The sequence below is a fragment of the Brachyhypopomus gauderio genome, chromosome 3 (assembly GCF_052324685.1).
Source record: "Brachyhypopomus gauderio isolate BG-103 chromosome 3, BGAUD_0.2, whole genome shotgun sequence".
NCBI classification, from domain to species: Eukaryota; Metazoa; Chordata; class Actinopteri; order Gymnotiformes; family Hypopomidae; genus Brachyhypopomus; species Brachyhypopomus gauderio.
The window spans coordinates 33153255-33174711 of NC_135213.1; the positions used below are offsets into that span (position 1 = coordinate 33153255).

Consider the following 21457-nt stretch of genomic DNA (forward strand, 5'->3'; position numbering starts at 1 on the left):
TCTCACCCGGCTGGGGGGCAAAAAGGGGGGACGCAGCTGCCCAGCGAGACGACTGAGGACCGCAGGGAGTGGAAAGTTACCCAGAGCAGCTCGTCTGGCCTGCGGACCAACGCAGTTAGGGCCCTTCACATGAGCAGCAATAACACACATTTAGGCAGGGCAATTAGCTGGCGGGGAAGGGCAATAAAAGGGTTTTCAGCAGCACGGCCTTCGAACGGCTCTACGGAGAGAAGCCGGGGCAGCGGCAGTGATGTGGGCGGGGAGATGAGACATGTCTGCAAGGCGTCACCTTTAGAAAATTCAGTCTACCGCAATCACTACCCGATGAAATAGCGAAAGATATTTTTTTCAGTACTTTTAAGATGAGGTGAAATACGCTGTGATGACAAGTAATATAAAACAGAAATATCTGCATTTTGAATGTAGTTTCTATGAGCTGTATAAGACCTAAGCAACCATAGCTAGCTGAAGAGAACGCCTGTCTACACAAACACACGTCCTGAGCCTTGTTTCACACAGAGAACAAGTCTGCCCTGGTCATGAGCCTTTAATCCCCAGACTTTGCCCCCTGTAATGAGATTTTTACTTCTTTTAGCTCTACAATATTTATCTAACACTTGACAACAGAGGCTTTTCTGCCTTTCGACGAGGTGCTGCCCTTATTCATATGTAACACATCGCTCCTCTCAGTGGGAGCAGGTGCATTGTGGGCCATGAGGCAGAGTGTTCCAGGAGTCCACCGCGGTTTCTCTGACCCCGCGCCCTTCCGTCAAGACTGTGGATGTGTGTACTTTCACATAAGCGCCCCCGGTCTTGTAAACTTGACTCATCACTCATTTATCTGGACGGTAGTATATTAGCCACGGCCAACGTGTCTCTTCTGACGGGTCAGGTGCACCGTGGCTTTCTCTTCTGCACACTGGCTCGTTCCCCGGACCGCACGGGGAGTGAGGAGGGAAGGTCAGGAAGTGTGCGTGTTCAGCCTGATGTCAGTGCACTTTCATCGCCTGTAAATTCACTCCTGCTGGGCCCAAAATATAGACGTGCGGTTGCCCACAGCCGCCCCCTCCCCCACCCTCTAAAGCCAGGCGGCGTGTGAGCTGAGAGCATCTTATAGGCTTGAGTGTGAAATCCTTTTTTCACTATTGGCCTCAGCAGTGGGGTACATTGGATTTAGCATATCACATGATGATGATGATGATGATGGATAATAAATAAAGGTGTACATATATGGATAGCAGAAGATCTGACAACACAAAGGATACAGTATACCCAGTTGGGGTGTAGGGTTGGGGGTGTTTCAAACACGCATCAAACATAACATCAAACAGACGTTTAAATGCCAGGGAGGAGGTAGCTCACTATGAGCTTGTGCGTGCAGGTTTGGGAGTCAATACTACGTCCTGCCATTTCAAAGCTTGTAAAAGGCAAAATGAAACATATACAAACACAACTTTTTAATTTGCACTTTCCCCTTTATGATCTGATATTACTTTGAGCTATTTGAATTGCCAAATACATTACACGGAAAGCAATTTTAACAAATGCATGCTGGATCTTGTAATGGACTCTGTCCAAGCTGCACTGTGTGAATGCAACACAGTTTCTGTCCACTCATTTGTTCTGATCTGTCCGATTTTTTTGTGGAAATCCCTTTCAAGTATTACAGTATCATTGTATTTTCATTTTTATTTTAATGAGTGCAATTGTTATAAATCATACTCTCCTGTTTGTCACTGTTAGACATTTAGATCAGTGAGGTTTTGTGTTGATTAAATATGTAAAAGAGGTCAGTTCAGTTTAATCCAGTCACATTGTAGAGCGAGATGCCTGTTTGACTTTAGACTGTTTAAATCCACATGACCTCCTGTGCACATCTGACATGCAAGAACAGTATGGATTTTAGCAAACCCAGAGAAGCTATGCCGACATAAGAGTTAGCAACTCACATCCTGTGAAACTCTGGGACTTGGTTCAAAACTATATCAATGACTCTGACAACAGGAACAGTGTGTTTCAGAAAAAAATCCTCCCAGCCTGCCAAACTTTTAGTTATTATTGCCAGGAAGCAGGAGGTCAGGCTTTGGCCAGGAATACACTGTCTCTCCTCTTCAAAAGTAATTAAAGAGAGCACCTATGTCCTAGAGAGTCACACTTTAGGGAACAAAGTCACTCCCAAAGTCCACACGTTTTTTTTGTTTATGAATCGTAACACATGTGGAGCACACGTGGTCTAGAACACACGTGGTCTGGCCTTACTTCCCGATTGTCTGAGAGAGCCGCGCACAGACGGCGGAGCTCTCCGGATGTGCTGGGGAGGTTTCGGCAGTCGTTTACGATAAATCACGATGGGCCGGAGTGACGCGGGCTGACGTCAGCGCGGCTAGAACTCGCAGCCAGAGGACGTGTGAGAAAATCGAGCACAGGAAGACCCACTCCAGCCCACCCGCACCCAAACCACATTCCCTCCAACTCTTCCTTTGTTTTTCTTGATATGTGTGTGTCCGTCCGCATTAGTGTACGTACGTGGGTGTGTGTGTGTGTGTGTGTATGTATATGTGCCATTCTGCTCCCACACACACACTTCGACTCACACAGGCGAGTGGATCCAAACAGCGTGCCTCCCCCACAACCCAATCTGAATACAGAACACGGGGCGAGCCACTTATTCAGAACCAGTCGTCTTTGAATCCCACGCGTGTTTACTTAATTCGGACCGGGATGAAAAACATCCTTGCTGCTTCCCGGTGTCGGCTGGGCCCGATCCGGCTCAAACCTGCAACACACCCCCCCCCCCCCCCCCCCCCCCCATTTCCTCCCAGGTGTAATGGAAATAGGATGCACAGCCAGCAGGTCAAGACCTCACTCTCCCCCCGACCATGGCGAGCTATGAGCTAATTGCTAATCTCACTGTGACACTAACATGATATTCTGTTAGTGGCCCGGTGGGCCTTAGGGACGCTCACTGTGAGGCTCGGGTTGCCTACTTGTGTCACCTTGCCTTGCATGGACTCGCCATCAGTTGCTCAGACACTTTTGTATCGTCTTGCTTAGCGCTGTCATAACTCTGTGGGCAGAAGGAGGTGATAAATTCTGATCAGCAGAGCTCAGCTCCATCACTAACCACATCTCGACAGCGACTGTTGATATATAGAAAATGAGCAGTGCCCTAAACTCCTGAAGGCTTTTAAGATTGTTTCCATGATGGATAAGCCAGCTCTTGCTTAACGGCAAGTTGTGTGTGTGTGTGTGTGTGTGTGTGTGTGTGTGTGTGTGTGTGTGTGTGTGTGTGTGTGTGTGTGTGTGTGTGTGTGTGTGTGTGTGTGTGTGTGTAACACAGCAGTGTTTTCTAGTCCCCTTACTTCATATTAAAGTGTTTGAGGTAACGACTACATTCGTGCCTCCCCGTGTTTTTATCCTCATATGAATCTGCACGTTCCCTTGAAACCTGCCTGAATTGTTAGCTGTAAGCAATATAGCTTGATGAGTCATTGTGGTTTTAAGTTACGCTTAGTGTAACTGTGCTAAATGTGTGTGTCAAACGCCACGCTCTGGCTCCTTTAGCGTGATCTGAACGCCGACTCCTAATCCCCTGGACCATGCACGGCCACACCTGTCCCTCTAAATCCAGCCTCCAGGGGGCAACACATTAGAATGATGCCTCTGAATTTTTCATGCCCTCGGACACTAGATTAGAGGAGGAGGGGACACCATCTCCCCTGCCTGATTATTTTTGTCACACAGATAAACAGTGTCTCGTTCGCGATGTCTCTGAGGGACAACATGGCTTTTGCCCTCTCAGCACCGTGGCCCTCATGGCCGTTTTAGCCGAATCAGGGTCCAGTGGTGCAGGTAAAACACAGGTGGAGTGTGAACACTGTGAGACACTGCTCCAGAGTTTCAACGCGGGGCCTGATAAACGTCGCAGTGAGAAAGGCGAGTGTTTGTGCCAACTCAACAGCCGGCAGCAGTAATTATATTCCGATCTTTATTAAAGAGCTGCCCTCTGGAAATCAGAGGCTGAGCGACACAGAACGAGACGGCGCTAGGGCATGTTTCAACTCGAACCCGTTTTCCACCTAACGCTTTTTCAAACGAGATGTTCCACGAGGAAATGCAGCGTTGTGTGGAGACAGTGATGAGCTTTGTGCTTATCGGGCCTGCTTTTGCACCGTTTCCAAGAGAAAAGAGCATCTGTTGACTTCCCCTGCTATCGGGCTTTGACCTCTTGTGAAAAACTCTGCAAATAGGAGCAAAGAGCCAACGTCACCTTCGGCCTAATTAGATCTGCTCCTCTTTTGTGGTGACATGGCTGAAATCAGCATAGAAAACATAGCAGGAGAGTTTACTCTAAACTGTCCAGCTGTATATTCTAGTCTGGATTTCCCCCTAAGGTGTCATTGTATCCTGGATTTGAATGTTTATCGTTGCCATTGTCTGATCTGTCTGACGTAGTCAGTATCTTCATTCGCATTTATAAAGAAAACTGCTTCTCTTTTAATGCTTAACGTGGTGATGTGCTTCATCTCCGCACATCTCTTGCGGTCTCTCCCTGCTGCTATAAGTGGCCTATTAATCCTTAGTTCCTTATTATATATAAGCCTTGTTGTTTGAGAGTCGCTCCTTGCCACGCTGCTGCTGCTCGTGGTTGGAATCCACGCTGCTATCCCTCCTCCTGTATTTAGGGGAGGGGGGGGTTGTCCCCAATGATAACCGCTGCCCCACTCAGACCTTTGGACTCGGACTGTAAGCACAGTTCTATTTTTAGAAAGCCTGGCACGCGATAGTGCTCCACTTGGTCTGAGTTTTTGAGGGTGAGATGAGGCAAATCTCCTGCTTGACAGGCAAGGCCCTCAGATCTGGGCCTGAGTCCTGTGTAGCCCTGCTGAGGCAAAAGTTCTGAGGTAGAACTGAGCGATCACACCCTTCTCCTGACGTCTTCTGTATGCCGTCTTCACCTATAAGATGGGTTTAACCGTAACTCTCTCATATTACGTTATTTGGCCTGGATTCAGCTTTGATATCCCGACCAGCACTAATAGGAACATGTCTAAGCAGCATCAACTCCCTTGAGCCGAAATGGAGTGCCTGCGGGGCCAGTTTCTCCTCCTCGGGCTGTGTGATGTGTGCGGGTCGTGCAGTGCCAGTGCTCCAGCAGAGACAAGAAGGATGCAGCGAGGAGACTGGAGTGAAAAGTGCAACGGTGCTGTCGCCAGGTTTCCAAACAAGAGCAGACGGTGTGAGAAAAGGAAGCGTCGTTGCGTCGTGTTGTCTGCGTGGACAGACGTTTCCTTGTGTATTTCTTGACAATTACTTGAGCCGACCTGTAGGGGGCACTCCACGTCCACGGTCTCCACTAAAACGAGTAACGACGTGCAATGCAGATTTATGGCTCAAAAATAGCTCCCCTGCTTGGAATACGTGAGGGAGTTCAGCAAAGCCGCCACTCTTAAATGACATAAAGTCATTAGTCAGCTTTCTAATGAATAATGCCAGCAACAAGTAGCAAACCCAACAGCTCGTATGTCACACGTCAGTCACTGAGAGAGCAGAAGTTTCACGGATGTAACATTAGCACTCCCGTTATACCGGAGACTTATGATGCAGATGTCATAGCCACCTGAGCTCTGCAATGATTAAAGTTTGCTTTTATAGAAATGTGTTGCTCTTGTAGTTGTTTTTGGGGTTTTTTGTGTTTGTTTTTTGTTTTTGCTTTTTTTACTGCTAATTAATGTTCTACTATGTTGATGTAGAGGTTAGACATTTAAGCGAGATCAGCTTGGCTGTATGTAATCCAACCTTGTGCTTAATAAATACTCGGAATCGCTGATCTTTGTCACTCGGACTCAGATATGGGCCAGATGCCAGACTGTTGGCCGAGAGACCCCGAACGTTTATTCATCACCTCTGAGCCATCTGACTTTGTTATTGACGTGCTCGCTGTTGTGCAGGGCCTCTTTTCACCCCGCCTGATTTATTCCGCGCCTTTAATTGCCCCGAAGACAGCTGCTCCGCCGGCCTCCGTGGCCTTTGTGAGGGGCTGTTTGTGAGCAGGTTCCCATGGCCACCTCTGTCTCGGTGGCTCTGCGGTCGCGTGGGCCCTCGCGGCGTGGGAGGCGTGGCCGGCCATGCCTGGGCAAGGTACTCCGCGATGATTGGTCAGCTCATGAGTCAGTCAGCCACGGTACCTCCGTAACCGGCGTTTTCGTTTTGCGTTTCGTCCGAGGTGGACGATGAACCCCCTGTCTCTGTGAGGCTCGGGCGGTTCGGTCTTCGTCGCGTAGGGTCGTTTGTAATGAGATATTGCCAAAACCTGGTTCGTGGTAAGCGTGTCATTCAGTGCTAGCGAATAAACCCCACAGGCGAGTGATGAGGTATCATCTGGTCGGTGCCAAACAAAGTCCTTGCAATATCCTACCTCCTATAGGGCACTGTTTACCAGAATAACAGTGTACAAAAGGAGAGGAGATAATGTTCTACATCGGACTGACCTCAGACCAGTATAGGAAATACTCAGTGAATATACATGTTTTTTTGTTTATCTAACTGTCCAGAATCAAGTTCTTGGCTTCATTTCATCTAGCTACAGACTACCTGAGATACATGGTGTGTGTCCTATTCATTACAATATATCACTTCTATTTTACACATTTTGACAACACATCTAATCATAGATGTTCCCTGAAAAGCTTCTTTTATGGGGGGGGGGGGGGGGGGGGGGGGAGTCTAAATAAAGGAGAACAAAGGAGAGAACAGAAATAAATCTTTCAGCACATCAGCTCTTGTGCCTTTAAGGTAATACTGAATCTCCCTCTCTTGTTGCCTGTTGTGAAATGACCTGACCGCAGAGTTGCTGCTATGATCTAATGGTTTGGAACTTCTGGCTTCCTGTCCTTCTGCGGCCTGTGAAACCACCCTCGCAAACCTGGCCCCTGCTTGGTTTGCTTTGCGGTGTGGCGAGGTTCTGGACCTTTTCTTTCATATGTCAGGTGTAGTCCCTTCCGTGCGCGCCCATCCACGTGCACGCTCGGAAGAGTGCGGCATAATGAGAAGTCTCGCCTGCTAATTCCTCCCATCAGACCTCGATCACGGCTAAGCCCATTCAAAATATCACCCAGAGTCAATGGCTTTGGGGAGGAGGGGTGTGTGTGTGTGTGTGTGTGTGTGTGTGTGTGTGTGTGTGTGTGTGTGTGTGTGTGTGTGTGTGTGTGTGTGTGTGTGTGGAGGGGCGGGTGGAGCTCTGATGTGGATGGATGGGAGATTTAGGAGCGGAGGAACATGAGGAGCCCAGCATGCAGGATGGAGCAGGCCGCTGAGCTACGTGTGGCACGCTTTAGCCTCTCTCCCAGAACAAAAGAAGCCCAGGAAACACCCACAACGCAGCCAGGGCTGGAACCAGCTAGTTCAGACCGGTAGCTGTTAGGGGAGGAGGATGACGAGAGAGGGAGGTGGGGAGAGAGAGAATGAGAGAGAGGGAGAGAGAATGAGAGGGAGGGAGAGAGTGTGGCAGAGTGCTGTACTCTCACTGATGTCATATTTTTGGCCCATGCTGGTAATAACCGAGTGGTAAAGCAACATCGTTTGTAGCATCACTGGCCTTTCCAGCTAGTAATAGTAGAGGCTTGATCTCCTGACAGAATTACTGATATACACTCAATGTGTCACGTTCACTTCTCCTGACATAGTAATAGTCTTACTGACATCGTACACGGAACTTGGGATCTGCATGTACTGACCATACACTGAATGTGTGACATGGTTTAAAAAATATTTTTGCCCTTTTCTCTGTTTTTTATTTTAAAGACGTTAGAGGTGATGGTGCAGTCTGTTGCTTTCATTCCTAGATGAAACCAGATTTTGTTTCTCTGTTAGTGCTCCTGGCTTAAACATGTAGGGCTTCGAATACAGTTTGTGAAGTGAAGTAATTAGTTCAGTATAGGCACAACACCTCTATATTTCTCTTTCTGCCCCCCCCCCCCCCCCCCACCCCCCAGTGGGCCCTGCCGTTGAAAAACGAGGCCTCTGATTGCTCAGTGTGTTGGGGCAGCCGTCCAATGGCAAGCAGAATGCCGTGCTTGATGGCAAACACACATGCTGTCCTGTCCTCCACACAGGAAGCAACAGAGCCCTCCCCACTTCCATAAGGAGGGGGGTGGAAGAAGGCCCTCTGTTGTCTTATTATTGTAACATAGGCTGGCATTACGTGGGGTGGGTGGGGCAGTTTATCTTCAACACCCGCTGTTATCATTTTGGAGTAGCTTCGGGTGGGCAATTACACAGTCCTGCTCGAGAGCGTCTCTGATCCCAAGTGTGGGTCCTTGTTTTAATTGGCGTGGAAAAACACACTTGCGCCGCGCAGTCTGTTGTGTGTGGATTGCTTTAGGAACGCCCTCGCTGTTACGCTGTGCCTTTCATCTCCAGCGTACAGTGCCACAGACGGCGCGGCCGACTCTAGACAACTGTCTGTGCACGGCAGACGCATAGACAGCCCAGGTGAGCCTCGCCTGCGGTTTATCTGTCCATGCAGTCTAAAGTGAACTAGGGCCCGAGGGCCCAGACTCCTCGACTCCCCCAGGACAGACGACGGACACGCCTAGAACACAAGAACCGCTGAATCTAGGACCCATTCTAAATGTAAGAGGCCCAACAAAGGCCCCTTGATGACTAATGCAGTGGCCAGTCATTGTAATTTATCACTTTGCATATTACACAGAATTCTTTGTGTAAATTCTTTTTATTCTAAAAATATTATGGACGGAACCTGCCTAAAGCGTTGCAGACGAAGAGCTGCCCGCTGTCCCAGAGAACTCTGCTTGTGTAAGCGCTGCTCTGTTTAGTTGTTCGTTTGTTTTTGTTTTGGCTATTTTTGCCTCACTGTGTAAACACGGGGCACATGTCGCTCTTATAAAACTGTGTCAAGGACCCGACCTTTGACCTGGATGGGACCATGTCCAGAGCTGACTAAGCTTCTGCTGTCATGTTGGACGCTCATCTTGTCTAGCCACTGTCATCCGTCCGACACCCACAGCCGAAGCCTCTTGAACGCGTGAGGCTCGACTATTTTAAGCCACGAGTCTTCTGTCTCTCTTAACCAGCTCTTTATGGCTCCTCCCCGCACATCAACAGCAGGCGGTCCCCTTCAACACTTCTGCAGGACGGTTTAGGTTTGAAGTGTCGTCCAGCCCATCTAAAATAGACCATTTTAAGAAATGGACCTGTGTTTTCTCTCACAATTCACAACTCAGAATTACAAGACAAAAGAAGCACAAAAAAAAGTCAAAGCTACTAATTTGTTAGCAAAACAGCCATAAATGTCCTAATTAGCTCGGTTACATGGCTGGATATTGAAGTATTTGAGTATTTGGATAGGAGTGCAGGATGAGTCAGGGCCTGCCCTGAGTGTCACTATCATCCTGTCGCTTGTTAACGACAGGGTTAGTGCGACGTGGTGCCGGGCTGCTGTCTCAAAGCTTTTCTCTGTCTAGCGGTGTCTGAATGCCCTTTGAGACAACTCTGACATTTCCTTCTCAGTGCAGTGTGACATTTCAGGTAGAAATTGGTACCCATATGTTGGTTTTGTTCCAATTTAAAGGTTGATTAGCAAAAATATATGGAACATCTACCTGAAGTAGAGAAGCTTTACCACAAAAGTTCATTTGACAAGTCATTTTTGGACAGGGGTGTATGACATGCTCATGTGTCTTGACAAGTGATGGGGTATTATTAGAGTTTTTTTTTTTTTTTTTTTACTGTGGAAACCTGGAAACATAAAGCCTTGTAAATCCACAGAACGCTGCCAATGGAGATTCATATCTTCATTCTCCATCTGCTATAGCTGTCTTCTGCATGCAGTGTATCCTGAGCTGGGCCCCTCTGATCCCCTATCTGCACAGCAAAGTCACCGAGCCCTCCGTCCCAACACCCTGGCTTAGCCGCCATCACCTTCAGAGCCTCATGGCATGTCAACAAAGTTCACCAAGCCTGAGGGGCAAAAGCCCAAATTAACCCAATTAAAATCAATCAATCAATCAAATTTTATTTATATAGCGATTTTTACAACAGTTGTTGTCACAAAGCAGCTTTACAAGTGCCGAGTCCTCATCAGCTACTAAGGTGAAGCAGTATGAGACACACATTTACAACACACCCATTTGTGCTTCAACAGGCCAATGGGAAGCAGAAAACATGAACTACACCAGTCTGTTGTGGTGTACCTACGTGACTTGGACATAGCCGATGTGTTCTTTCATTTCTGTGTAGTAGGTTTTACCCTCCTGGGATTCTGTGACCTGAAGGTAAATCTTATTGCTTTAGCTGCCAGGATTTTCAGGCAGTCCAAGCCATGAGTCAGACACTCCCCCACCCCCATCTCGTGAGTTGCCAGGATCGACTTTGGGCCGGAGCACGAACCACAAAGGTCGTTCAAGGAGGGAGGACGGTGGGACTGTGACACCTCTTCACCTAGAGAGGGGTGTTGGGTTACCGCTGAGACGGAGCCAGCCTCTGGACTCAGACTGTGCTGAACAGAAAGGTGATCACACTCCCACTCCTCATCTGCTCAAGTGTCTACCCAAGGGGATTCTGGGACAGCACAAAACAGGTTTTGTGGCCCAGCATGCATCACTGCAACCACAACTGCAACCTCGCAGTAACATTCCTTTTAGGTGAATTCATGTTTAATTGCTTAATTGTTTTTATAGAAAGTTTATTTGTCTTTTTTTGGATTATTATCTGTTTTGTTTTTAACTGTGATCTGGGGAAAGAGGTGGTGCAACGTTGACCCAGGAAATACACTGCGATTGCATTTTGTACACACACAGTGGCACAAAGTCATACAGTGTCTGCATGCACATGTAATCAGAGAGATAAACAGTTGTTTGTACCTTTGCACCATGTCCCTCGGAAATTCAAATGTAGGTCACAAACAGATGAGTTGTGACAGAGATCTCCGGGGCACGAGAGACGGTGGGTTCGCTTGTTTGGCGTGGGAGGGATCGGACGGTCCCTCTGCTCACGTTGAGCCTTTGGCCCCTCTGCCACCGGCCCCGGCCAACTCACTGCTGCGCAGAACACCACTTCCCAGCAAACCACCTGCTCAGTGTTCGGTTGCCCGAGGACGTTCTGCCCACAACCACCCACCCCCCCCCCTCACTGCCACGCCAACCCACTATCCATTCAACACACACGCCAGTGTAAACAGGAAGTCGGCCTGATGTCGGTTTCCTTTCGGCAGGAGAGACGGGCCTTTTTCAGGAGGCCAGAGGTCCTCGAAATCTTTCATTTGGGTGTTCTGCTCCCAAAACAGAGCCTGTGTGTCTGTTGCGGATAGACCCACTCTTTGGCTGGCCTTCAATGGGGAGACTTTCCTCTCTCTCTCTCTCTCACCTGCTCTCTTTCTCATCAACCAACCCGTTTCTCTTGTCCTAGTATGACTACCATAAGGCAGTAATTGTTATTCACATTAGGAAGCAACACACTTCTACATAATATCGCACTTGTAAATGGCACTGCTAATTACCTAACCCTGTCTGCAGCATTCTCACTTTTCAGGGGTGTGTCCCCGCAGGATTAGACAGATTGGCATGATTGCGTAATAGTGTTGTTAATTTCATCATTTGTTTTTGTAGCTCTGCCCTGCTACCTAGTGTTGCCTGTCATTTAGGCCCTGTGAAAGCTCCAAGCTGAAACCCATTTTCACACTGCAGGCATGGCATGCACACCTCATACAATGTGTGGCCTTCACGTGCGTAGCTAACACGTGTCTTACCCGGAGACCTTTACCTCACCCTGTAGCCGAATGGCATGGCGGCCCAGGCCGTACTAGCACGCGGCGGTAGCTTAGATTATTGGCATGGTGGGTCCATCTGCAGCCTGGCATCCTTCACCCAGCACACGGCCAACTTTTGCAGGCAGGCTTCTGCCACCCGGGCCCAGAAGACCCCCGTCCAAGGAGGAAGTGCATAGGTCATGCTGAAATCCATCGGCAAGGGGCACGGATGTTTCCCTTAGCAGTATCCATGGCTCTAGGCTTTTCCCCATCTGAGTCAATATAATAGAAGCATGACGCTGCAGAAAGAGTGGGACATTGGAATAATTAATTAACCATGCAAACACTGATGAATGGCATTCAAATGGCACGGGGTTGGGGTCTTTGTGTTTCCTGTTAGTAATGATGGAAGGCTAGGGCCTATGACCTGATAAAGCCATTTTCGTTTCCACATGGATCAGATTAGTCTGGTAATACAATGAGTGCACTGTCGATGTCATTTCTGTATTTGTCTTATGATGCATTGACTTGGGTTCTGTGGGGGGTTCCTCTCCACTCTCATTCACAAATCAGGATAAATCCATGAATGAAGGGGTACAGTTAAAAATATATTGTGTTACGAAAGAAAGAGTAAAAGTTCATTGATGTGCATTGACAGAGCCATCTGCTTTGAGTTTTATTTCAAGGGCCCTCAGTAGACGTGTGTGTGTGTGTGTGTGTGTGTGTGTGTGTGTGTGTGTGTGTGTGTGTGTGTGTGTGTGTGTGTGTGTGTGTGTGTGTGTGTGTGTGTGTGTGTGTGTGTGTGTGTGTGTGTGTCTTCAGTCCTTGCTAGTGGTATGTTAAGATGTGCTCTGTGTCTCGTATTATGTAAGAGCCGGTGGCTTGCAGATCTATCCCAGGGGTCAAGTGAGCGATGGAACAGGGTCTCTGTTATATTTTCATCTGCTTTAAGTTTTTTTTATCATCGGGGTCACAGATCTTATTCTTAGTCATATTCTATATTTGGCTTTATGATTTTTTTTTTATGTTGCCAGACGATCAGGTTTGAATGCAGCAGACACTGATAAAAACTGCTGCATGTGGGTTCGGGGGGAAAAGGCCCCACAGACACAAACACAGGTGCCCGTGTTTTGGCCAACCAAACCATGGAGTGATCTCCTCCAAGGCTCTGACTCTCATGGTATGAAACGCTTTTAAAAATGGATGAAAATATTATTTATATATATTTACAACCATGAATCATTGGCTATAAATCAGGCCTCATGCACTGAGGGCTATGAGGGGAAGTGCCGGGTGTGGGGGGACAACTGAAGTGTATTATACATGTAAATGTATGCATATTATGGTATACATCGGTTCCAAACAAACGTTGCAACAGGCCGGTTTAAAGGCGTGGTCAGACATATCAGGTTTCAGGTGTGGGTGTGTTCTCGTTGTGTTACTGTACGTTCATTTAATCGGATGCGTCTGCTGTGGTCTGCCGGTCTCAGGTTTGCTTCCTGGTGTCGGCGTTCCGAGGCCAGATGTTCTCCGAGGCCAGCTGTGCGGCTCTGGGACTCTTCTTCCATTACTTCCACCTCAGCCAGTTCAGCTGGATGCTGGTTCAGGTGAGGCTTGAGCTCGAGGTGGCGTGTTACTGCTGATCTGAGCTCGGCGGTACGTCCATAATACACTCTGATCACACACTGTATCGAAATCTGTATTGTATTAGATACAGCCTGTGGACGTTTGTATAAATGCAGGATCGCTATTGGTTGGAATTTTCTTTTTCTTGCTTTGCAGATCACTTTGAATTTCGCAAACATGCATGTAAAAACCCAGGTGTTTGATACACCCATACTTGCACAATACAACACTATATCTAGCCAGCAGTGGTCCAGTTTTAAAAACAATGTGTCTTGGTTTCCATGAGGAGAAAATTGAAGGAACCATTGGAAATCAAACGTTCAAAACGTTAATTACTCTTGACGAGGCCAATTTATTTCATACATCTACATCCATTTCATATAAGCAGAAAGATGAAAGAGAAATAGGCCTCATCCCTCCCTGTCCTACTTCTAAGACACGTGCTGTAATGTGGTTCCGCCCGTAATGGTTCTTAAGAGGGAGCCGTTTGGACGTGCCTCCTGCCACTGTTCTGAACACTCTGAGGAATCACGTGTCATCTCTGAGCACATTTCGACGTGTCCGGCCCTCTCTGTCCTCCTCTGTGAACTAATCTCCTCTTCACACCCCCCAACCCCCTCACCAGAAGTCTTAAAACGTTCTCCATATGGCTTTGGATGTAACCTCAAGCCAAGTTACAAAGGTCAGCTTGTTCTCTGAGGGCATCAGAAACAACAGGATCCGACATGAATGCGTTCGTTGAAAGGTGAAAGAACATCGCTCTTAATCCCTTAAAGGACAGACGCATGCGAACACCTGGGTATGTGCTTGTTTCTCCCCTTCCTATTTGAAAAGAAATCAGAGCGAGTTTTGTCCCAAGGGGTATGTCCCCTAACCCAGAAGATACTTAAGCTCTTGAAATCAATGGCTGCTTCACACAGCTACGGGATAAGCTGTTGATTTTCAGTGCTGCAGAACAAACTGGAGATGTTGAAATTTGTGAATTCATATTTTGTGAATTTTTTTACTATGCACCAAAAGATAATTTGAAAGTTGAAAGATCATTCATATTATTCTATATGAAATAAACTAATCTGATTATTATGATCCAGGCCAAACCCATACATGCTGAGATATGTTATTTATTATATTTCACATTCTGAAGTCCTTCTAAGTTGAACTTTCCACATTTTACAAAACTGATTGTAGTTGCCTGTGTCATGGAAATGTGCTCTCTCTCTCTCTCTCTCTCTCTCTCTCTCTCTCTCTCTCTCTCTCTCTCTCTCTCTCTCTCTCTCTCTCTCTCTCTCTCTCTCACCCTCACTCTGTGTGGGTTTGAATGTGTGTGCGTACGTACATATGGATCTAATTAAACCCAATTTCTATGTGAGAAAGGTAAACTATGACCCAAACTGGAAAGTATTTGTGTCCTGAATAAAAAGAATATGTTGGGTATGTGCCTCTGTTCTCACAATCAGAGTTGGGCAAATAATATCACGTGACACCAGCCTGTGTCACATGACAGCTTCAGGCTAGATTCGGAAGTAATTAGTCATCTTCTGTCTCGTCCACTTTGTCTCTCCTCATCCATTTCCCTTTTGTCCGCCTGTCTAATCTTTTTGGTCTCGTTCAATGTGAACTACCTGTTTCCTTCTCAGTTGTACAAGGGAAGAATATTGATATGAGGTCCCTCCCACATCTGATGTATCAGGTATCTGTGACGAGCCAGTAATTGTTGTAAGCAGAAATGTCCAGTCATAGCTGGAAGGCAGTGGAGCCATCATCGCATGAGAGATCCATGTGAATGCAGCGAATAGCAAATGTTATTTGAGGATTTCACAGTGTTATTGCAGCAACCTGTGAATGATATTTCTCTTCTCCAGAGGTGGAAGGCCAGCATTGCACACTGTGCTGCAACTACTCCATAATCTATTAATGTCATTACTCGTGAAAATGGAAAAGTTACATGTTTATGGACATTGTTCTATCTCTGGGCGTCTCAAGAACAAGCACTTCATTACCTGAGATAATGTAATGTCTCCAGATTGTGGAGTTTGTATGTGACGGGCCACATCTTTTACGATGTCAGGTCTTGACCTCAGTAAAGCTGACTGGAGGTCCAACAATGAACTCCGGAACAAATTAGCACATGACACTGAATCGAATCCAAAGTAGACTGATTTAAGCGGAGCCCACCAGACTCCGAGAAGCCCGATTCGTACCTTTTGCGCTACGTCACCTCACGTCGGATGTTCTCTCCTCAGGCTGTGAACTTCTGGCAGACGCTGGTGATGAACGACGAGCACACGGAGCGGCGCTACCTGGTCTACTTCCTGCTGAGCTGGGGACTTCCTGCGCTGGTCATCGTCACCCTGGTCATCGTGCTGCTGGGAGGTTACGACTGGAACATCCACCACGTTTACGGAACGGTGCGCGGACACCTGTGAGTGTGCGCAGACGCGCTCGGTCGTTCCAACGTGCCTCCGCACGCCTCCAAGATGCTCACCGCTCTGTCGGGACACAAAACTCTTTCTAAGAAGAATGACGTCACACATCATGATTGGCAGAAAAAATATGTGTTTTGCTCACACTTCTCCAACAGTGCCCCACCCAAACTGGGTGGAGGAGAGCGCTGCTGTTTGAAGTAGTGAGACGGGGTTATTCTTAGCTCCAGAGTGGTTTTGAGGTCACAAACGGTGACTGTTCATACATTTCGTTTCACACCCGCCCTGCCCGAGGCACTGGCGTTCTGTGCTCCCAAGGGATAGTACAATCCTGGCTCTCTCAGGAAAGGTAAACATCCCTCTCATGGAGAGACAAACAAGTGATGTCACTTCACCTCATGTTTCACCCGCCTCTATGCAAGGAGGCGGGTTTCAAGGACACGGCTGTGTTGAAATAGAGCGCTCGAAGGAGTCTTAGAGGAGTTTGCTTAAAGAAACATGTTCATTTTACCTGATATAGCAACAATGATAGTAACGGTGTTGATGGTTAGTGTAATGGTTTCACACTAACTATCCCTCGGGACCCATAGGACAAAGACATGTTGTCTTTCACCTTAGATAGATTAAAGGGCTAAATGGTTAAAATCATATTGCAGATTACCGTCAACTGTGCACAGGGTTGCAATTACTTACTTTCTGAGGTGTATGCATACATACTATTGGCACCCCCCGAACGAAAGTTGTTGACGGGGGGGGGGGGGGGGGGGGGGGGGTCCGTTTGGCTTCAAGATCATTAGGTCTTCCTTTTAAATCCTGCTGCCGGGTTGCCATGGGGACCATTCTGCTACCATGGTTAAATTCCAAAGCTAAAGCTTAATTAGGAACTTACTGAAACTTCAAAAAATAATTAAGAATAATTATGAACTGATTCATTACTCAAGGTCCTCAGACTGAGAGATTGCTCTGATAAGTACATCTACTTTATAGCTATACCTACAAACAACAAGTCTTTATTTATTCAGTAGCTAGAGGACTTTTTTGTTCTATGCACAAGTGATGTGTTTCCAGAAGCTTCTTCCAAGAATAACCTGATGGGTTTACAGGAAATATGTATACAAACTACACAACCATAATTTTCAGAACAAAATGGCTTTGACATGCAAAATGTCAGTATTTAGTGTGACCTTCTTTCACACTAAGCATTTTTTGAACACTTTTGGGGAGACTGCCGAAAGTAGTTTTCGAGTAGTTTTCTGGAATATCATACCAGACCTCTTTCAGCACTTCCCTTCTTCAGATTTAGACTGCCTTTTCCTGTTATTGGGATTTCACTCATAATACATACAATAATACAATAATACATTATTCCACTGCTAAAACAACAAATCTAATGGTAACCTAAGACCTTTGCACAATGCTGTATATGAAGGCATAAATGTGTGCAGTATTTGCAGGTGTTTGCATAAACAGTAGTCATGTAAACATCTATGAAAAGCACCCAAGAGTCACAGAAGAGTCCAGTTGATGCAACATACAGAAAGTACAGGCCGGACCACAGTTAACTCTGCCAGCGATTCTGAGCTCTGAAACTAGCTCCCGCCGCTTACTGAGCCTGTATGTCAGACAATCGGACATCAGTTTCGTCTAATCTCTCTCTCACTCTCTCTCTCAACTCTTCCCTTTATCTGTCCTCACACTCTCTCCCTCTCCACCCTTCTGCCATCCTTCAGCAACTACATCTTCAGCTCCAGAGCTGTGTGTCTCAGCAACACCCCGGCGCTAACCAGGTACACGGCCAGCATCCGCGTGCAGGGCGGGGCCTTCCCAGTGTGAAAGGATAGACTCCATTGGCTCAGTGGTATTTGTTTATTCGCGTGAACGCAACCTTCTACAGAGAGTTGTCAAGTCCTGTAAAACCCATGAATAACATGAATATTCACATCAAAAGAGCATAATTCGTTTGTGTCCTCAGTCTGGAGTATAGCACCACCTCTCAGCCCAAAGAAACACAAGGAAAAGATGGTCACAGCTTCAAATATGTCGTTTCTGTTGGTGGCACTGGATGTTTACATATGAACATAACACACACTGCGTTTGCACAATGCAGGAAGAGTTATCGGGAATACCGTCGGTATGTCCAAATCCTCCCCAGACCAAGGCAAGGTCATGGGTAAGGACAATATAAAAACGCCGCCCATGCGCTCGGGCAAAGGTAGACGTTTGCGTGCTTCGGATTCTGTTATGGCTTCGCTCTGCCGTCCGGGTCCTCCTCAAAACAAATTCGACCCGAGTCGCGTCGCGTCCCGTCCCGACGAGCTTTCCCATGGCCGAGGCCCGTCCGGCTTCCTAATTGCATGGTGGTGGAAAACAAACACGAAGGAATTCCTGAGATAAAGAAAGGGAAGGAGAATGAGGATGGGACGAGAAGGTTGGGATTGGGTGGTAAGACAGCGGCACAGAGACACTGGAACAGGATTGGTTAGTGCTCGGAGCCCCGCCTCCGGTCAGGTCTTTCACATGGTGCCGAAATTCATAAACTTTGCTGTAATTATCTCCTTAACAGACAACGTGAAGACCATGAATGGCAAAGTTACACTCTGATAGCACTTTGTTTACATGATTGTGTTGGTATGGGCTCTCACTCTCTATCTATCTATCTATCTCTCTCTCTCTCTCTCTCTCTCTCTATCTATCTATCTATCTATCTATCTATCTATCTATCTATCTATCTATCTATCTATCTATCTATCTATCTATCTCTAGGTGCTTCATACCAAATGTGTATGTGGCTCTGTGTACAGCAGTCTTGGTTCCTCTCATTTGCTTGGTTGGAGTGCTGGTGGTGTTTGTCCACGCCTACCATGTCACGCAGCAGTGGAAGGCCTACGATGATGTCTACAGAGGCCGCACCAACAGTGCAGGTTTGTGGATCTGTTTGTGTGCGTGTGTGCATGGGTGTGTGTGTGTGTGGCTATTCCTAATATAAGAGATGTTTCACAAAGTGAAAGTTGAAAGTGAATTTTGGGAAGCAAAACTGAAAGTAAACACGGGTGCTTTCCCTCCCCGTGTGTGTAATGTAGTGTGTGTAATGTGTTTCCATACTTTCTCATAACCCAGCAGAAAGTCCCTACATCCTTTTCTTTTCCCCACAGTCATGTCACCAAAAGGCCAGAAGCAAATAAGTAAATAGGTTGGTTCCTGTAAATCCTTCCCCACACTGCACTCTCTCTCCATGACTCATGAGGGTTACGGTTGGCAGCGCCCCAGAGCATCGAATGTTCACGACGTGACCACGCCGTGCAAACCCGGGGCCCTCACAAATAGAAGCATGCACACATTGCTTATTGTCTGAGATTACGAAACAGAACTCCAGAGCGATCAAACCGGAGGTTGCCATTAGCAGTCACCTTATTATAGCTTGAGCTCTTGTCGTAATTGTGTGGTGATGTTGAACACAACATGTAAACTCTGCACTCAACACCCCCTGATTTAGAACACCAGTTTGCAAACTCACTGGCCACTTGTGTAGGTACACTTACCACGAACCTGTAAATGCCTGTGACCTATTCACCACAGGTCAGTTTCTGACCACAGGACCGTTGCTGAAGGCATATTGTTTGACTTGAAGAACATTCTCAACACAGCAGTTACACTGACATGGTAGAGCTAGGCAGTGAGGGTTGCCCTTGGTTGGCAGGGTTGCTAACTGAACTGATCAGTTTCTGAATAGTGCCTGTAGCATTTCACGTGCGAAAGAGATTTGGCTTTCAGCCAATGTTGTGCCGAATTCCGACTCCCCTCTGTCACTCCCCTCTGTCACGTTGAGGACCCCGGCCCCTCCCCTTTGGGCGTGTGTATACGTGGTCCACGTGCTTTGTCTGCGTCTGTGGAACTCTGTGGTGAAGGCTATGTCGTGTGATAATCTGTATCACCTGTGAATCGTCTCGTAATCACATGGGGCTAATGTGGTTTGTCTATTTAATGTGCGCTCGCGCAGTGTCCTGTGCTCGTCGTTGTCTAATGTCCACACGTTGTTGTGTGCTTGTGTATGTTTATCGTGCGCTATTGCGCAACATATATAATATAAGTAAAGTGACGTTTGCTGCCACAAAGGATTTGTGTCTCGTCCTTCACGCCGCACCCACCGTCACACCCTCGTTTGTCCGCGCATAAAGACGCTACGGATTATATTGCCAATTTACGTTTCTATGACTAAATAAGAGCTAGACTTTAATTATCCATCACAGCAAACGGCATGGCATTATCTATCCACACTGGCTCAAGGGTGTTGATTATTTTAAATTAAAAAACACACTGACTATACCGAAGTTCACCACATGATTTTGCAGTATTACACCAGTATTATGTCTAAATATCTAGTTAGGACAAAACTAGAGTGCTCAATGAACTAAGTTATAATCACTGTAACTCCCGAATATCATCTGTAGCGTGTTTGTGCGTTTGCGAACAAGGGGATTCGGAATTTGGCACAACACGTTGTTTTGAAAATAAATTCTCCGTCATGCCTGCTGCTTGCATGTGCTAAATGAAAATGAGCACTTTCTTCTTTGATTTACAACTTTGACCTACCACCTGATTCACTTTCTGCTCCGCCCTCTGACGGGTGAAGAAAAATCTACAGGACAGCCGCACCTCAGCAGAGCCGGAGTGGCAAATCGGGAGATTCGGGAGGATTCCCGATGGGCCGGCTCATGTCAGTCTCTAGTTTGGGCCGATTGGGATGGAAAAATAATTTTGGGCCGGATTTGGGTATGAAACTCCCGGGCTGAAAAAGTGTCCCACTCCGGCCCTGCACCTCAGTATAAAGCACATTGTTCAAAGCGTGAGGGAATAAGTAGCGGCCTATAGTCGGGGAAATACGAAATATATATATACATATATGTGTGCGTGTGCGTGCAAGTACAGTGTATAAATACTCCAGTTTTCACAAAATCAAGCAGAAAAGGCACACAGGAACAGACGGGCTATAGTGTCCAACCGCTCGCCTACAGTGTGTTTCTAGTGAATCATGTTTCTAATAGTGGCTGGTGAAGGCAGGTCTTCACAGAGTCTGAAGCGCGGATGCTGCCGGACGCCCCTCTGTCTACGGTGGGCAAGTAGGCTGCAGACTCGCCGCACCTCTCCGAGTCTGGTCTGGAGGAACACAGCTGGACCTTTAGCGTCCTCCTGCCATCAGGGTCGGGGGGGGGGGGGGGGGGGGGGGGGGGGGGGAGCCTGTTTTGCTGGAGCCTGTAACTGCAGAAACGGGCCCGTGCCAGAACCGCTCACTGTGCACTGCACTATTGGAAGCCGCTGAAAGAGTCTCTCTCTGAAAAGACAAACAGGAGTGACCTTGGTTGGCCGTGCCCCTGGGATGTGCTGATAATCGGCCATGCCAAAGTTTCCTGACCCCCGGAAGAAGTGTTTTCCAAGCTTAGGATGCATCTGAGAAGGGATCTTCTTCCTATGTCCGTGTGGGAATAGTGACTAAATAGCAACTCTATTTAACGATTTTGATCTTGGGACCTTAAGAAGAAGTGGTGAACTTCATGATGCAGTGTGCTTTTCCTGTATGCATGCTGGCAGACACCTAATCCTCTCTTTTGGAGTGTTTGTTTACAGCCAGATGCTGCAATGCCTT

General features: G+C 47.2%; 1 protein-coding gene across 1 annotated transcript in view; it reads left to right on the forward strand.

Annotated features, from left to right (window-relative positions):
- adgrv1 (adhesion G protein-coupled receptor V1) overlaps positions 1–21457 on the forward strand; it is a 114013-nt gene that overhangs the window by 75414 nt on the left and 17142 nt on the right. The window contains exons 84-86 of the mRNA XM_076997712.1: positions 13258–13374; positions 15637–15815; positions 18580–18737. Of these exons, the coding sequence (XP_076853827.1) occupies positions 13258–13374; positions 15637–15815; positions 18580–18737 (454 nt within the window). The remainder of the gene's footprint in view (positions 1–13257; positions 13375–15636; positions 15816–18579; positions 18738–21457) is intronic.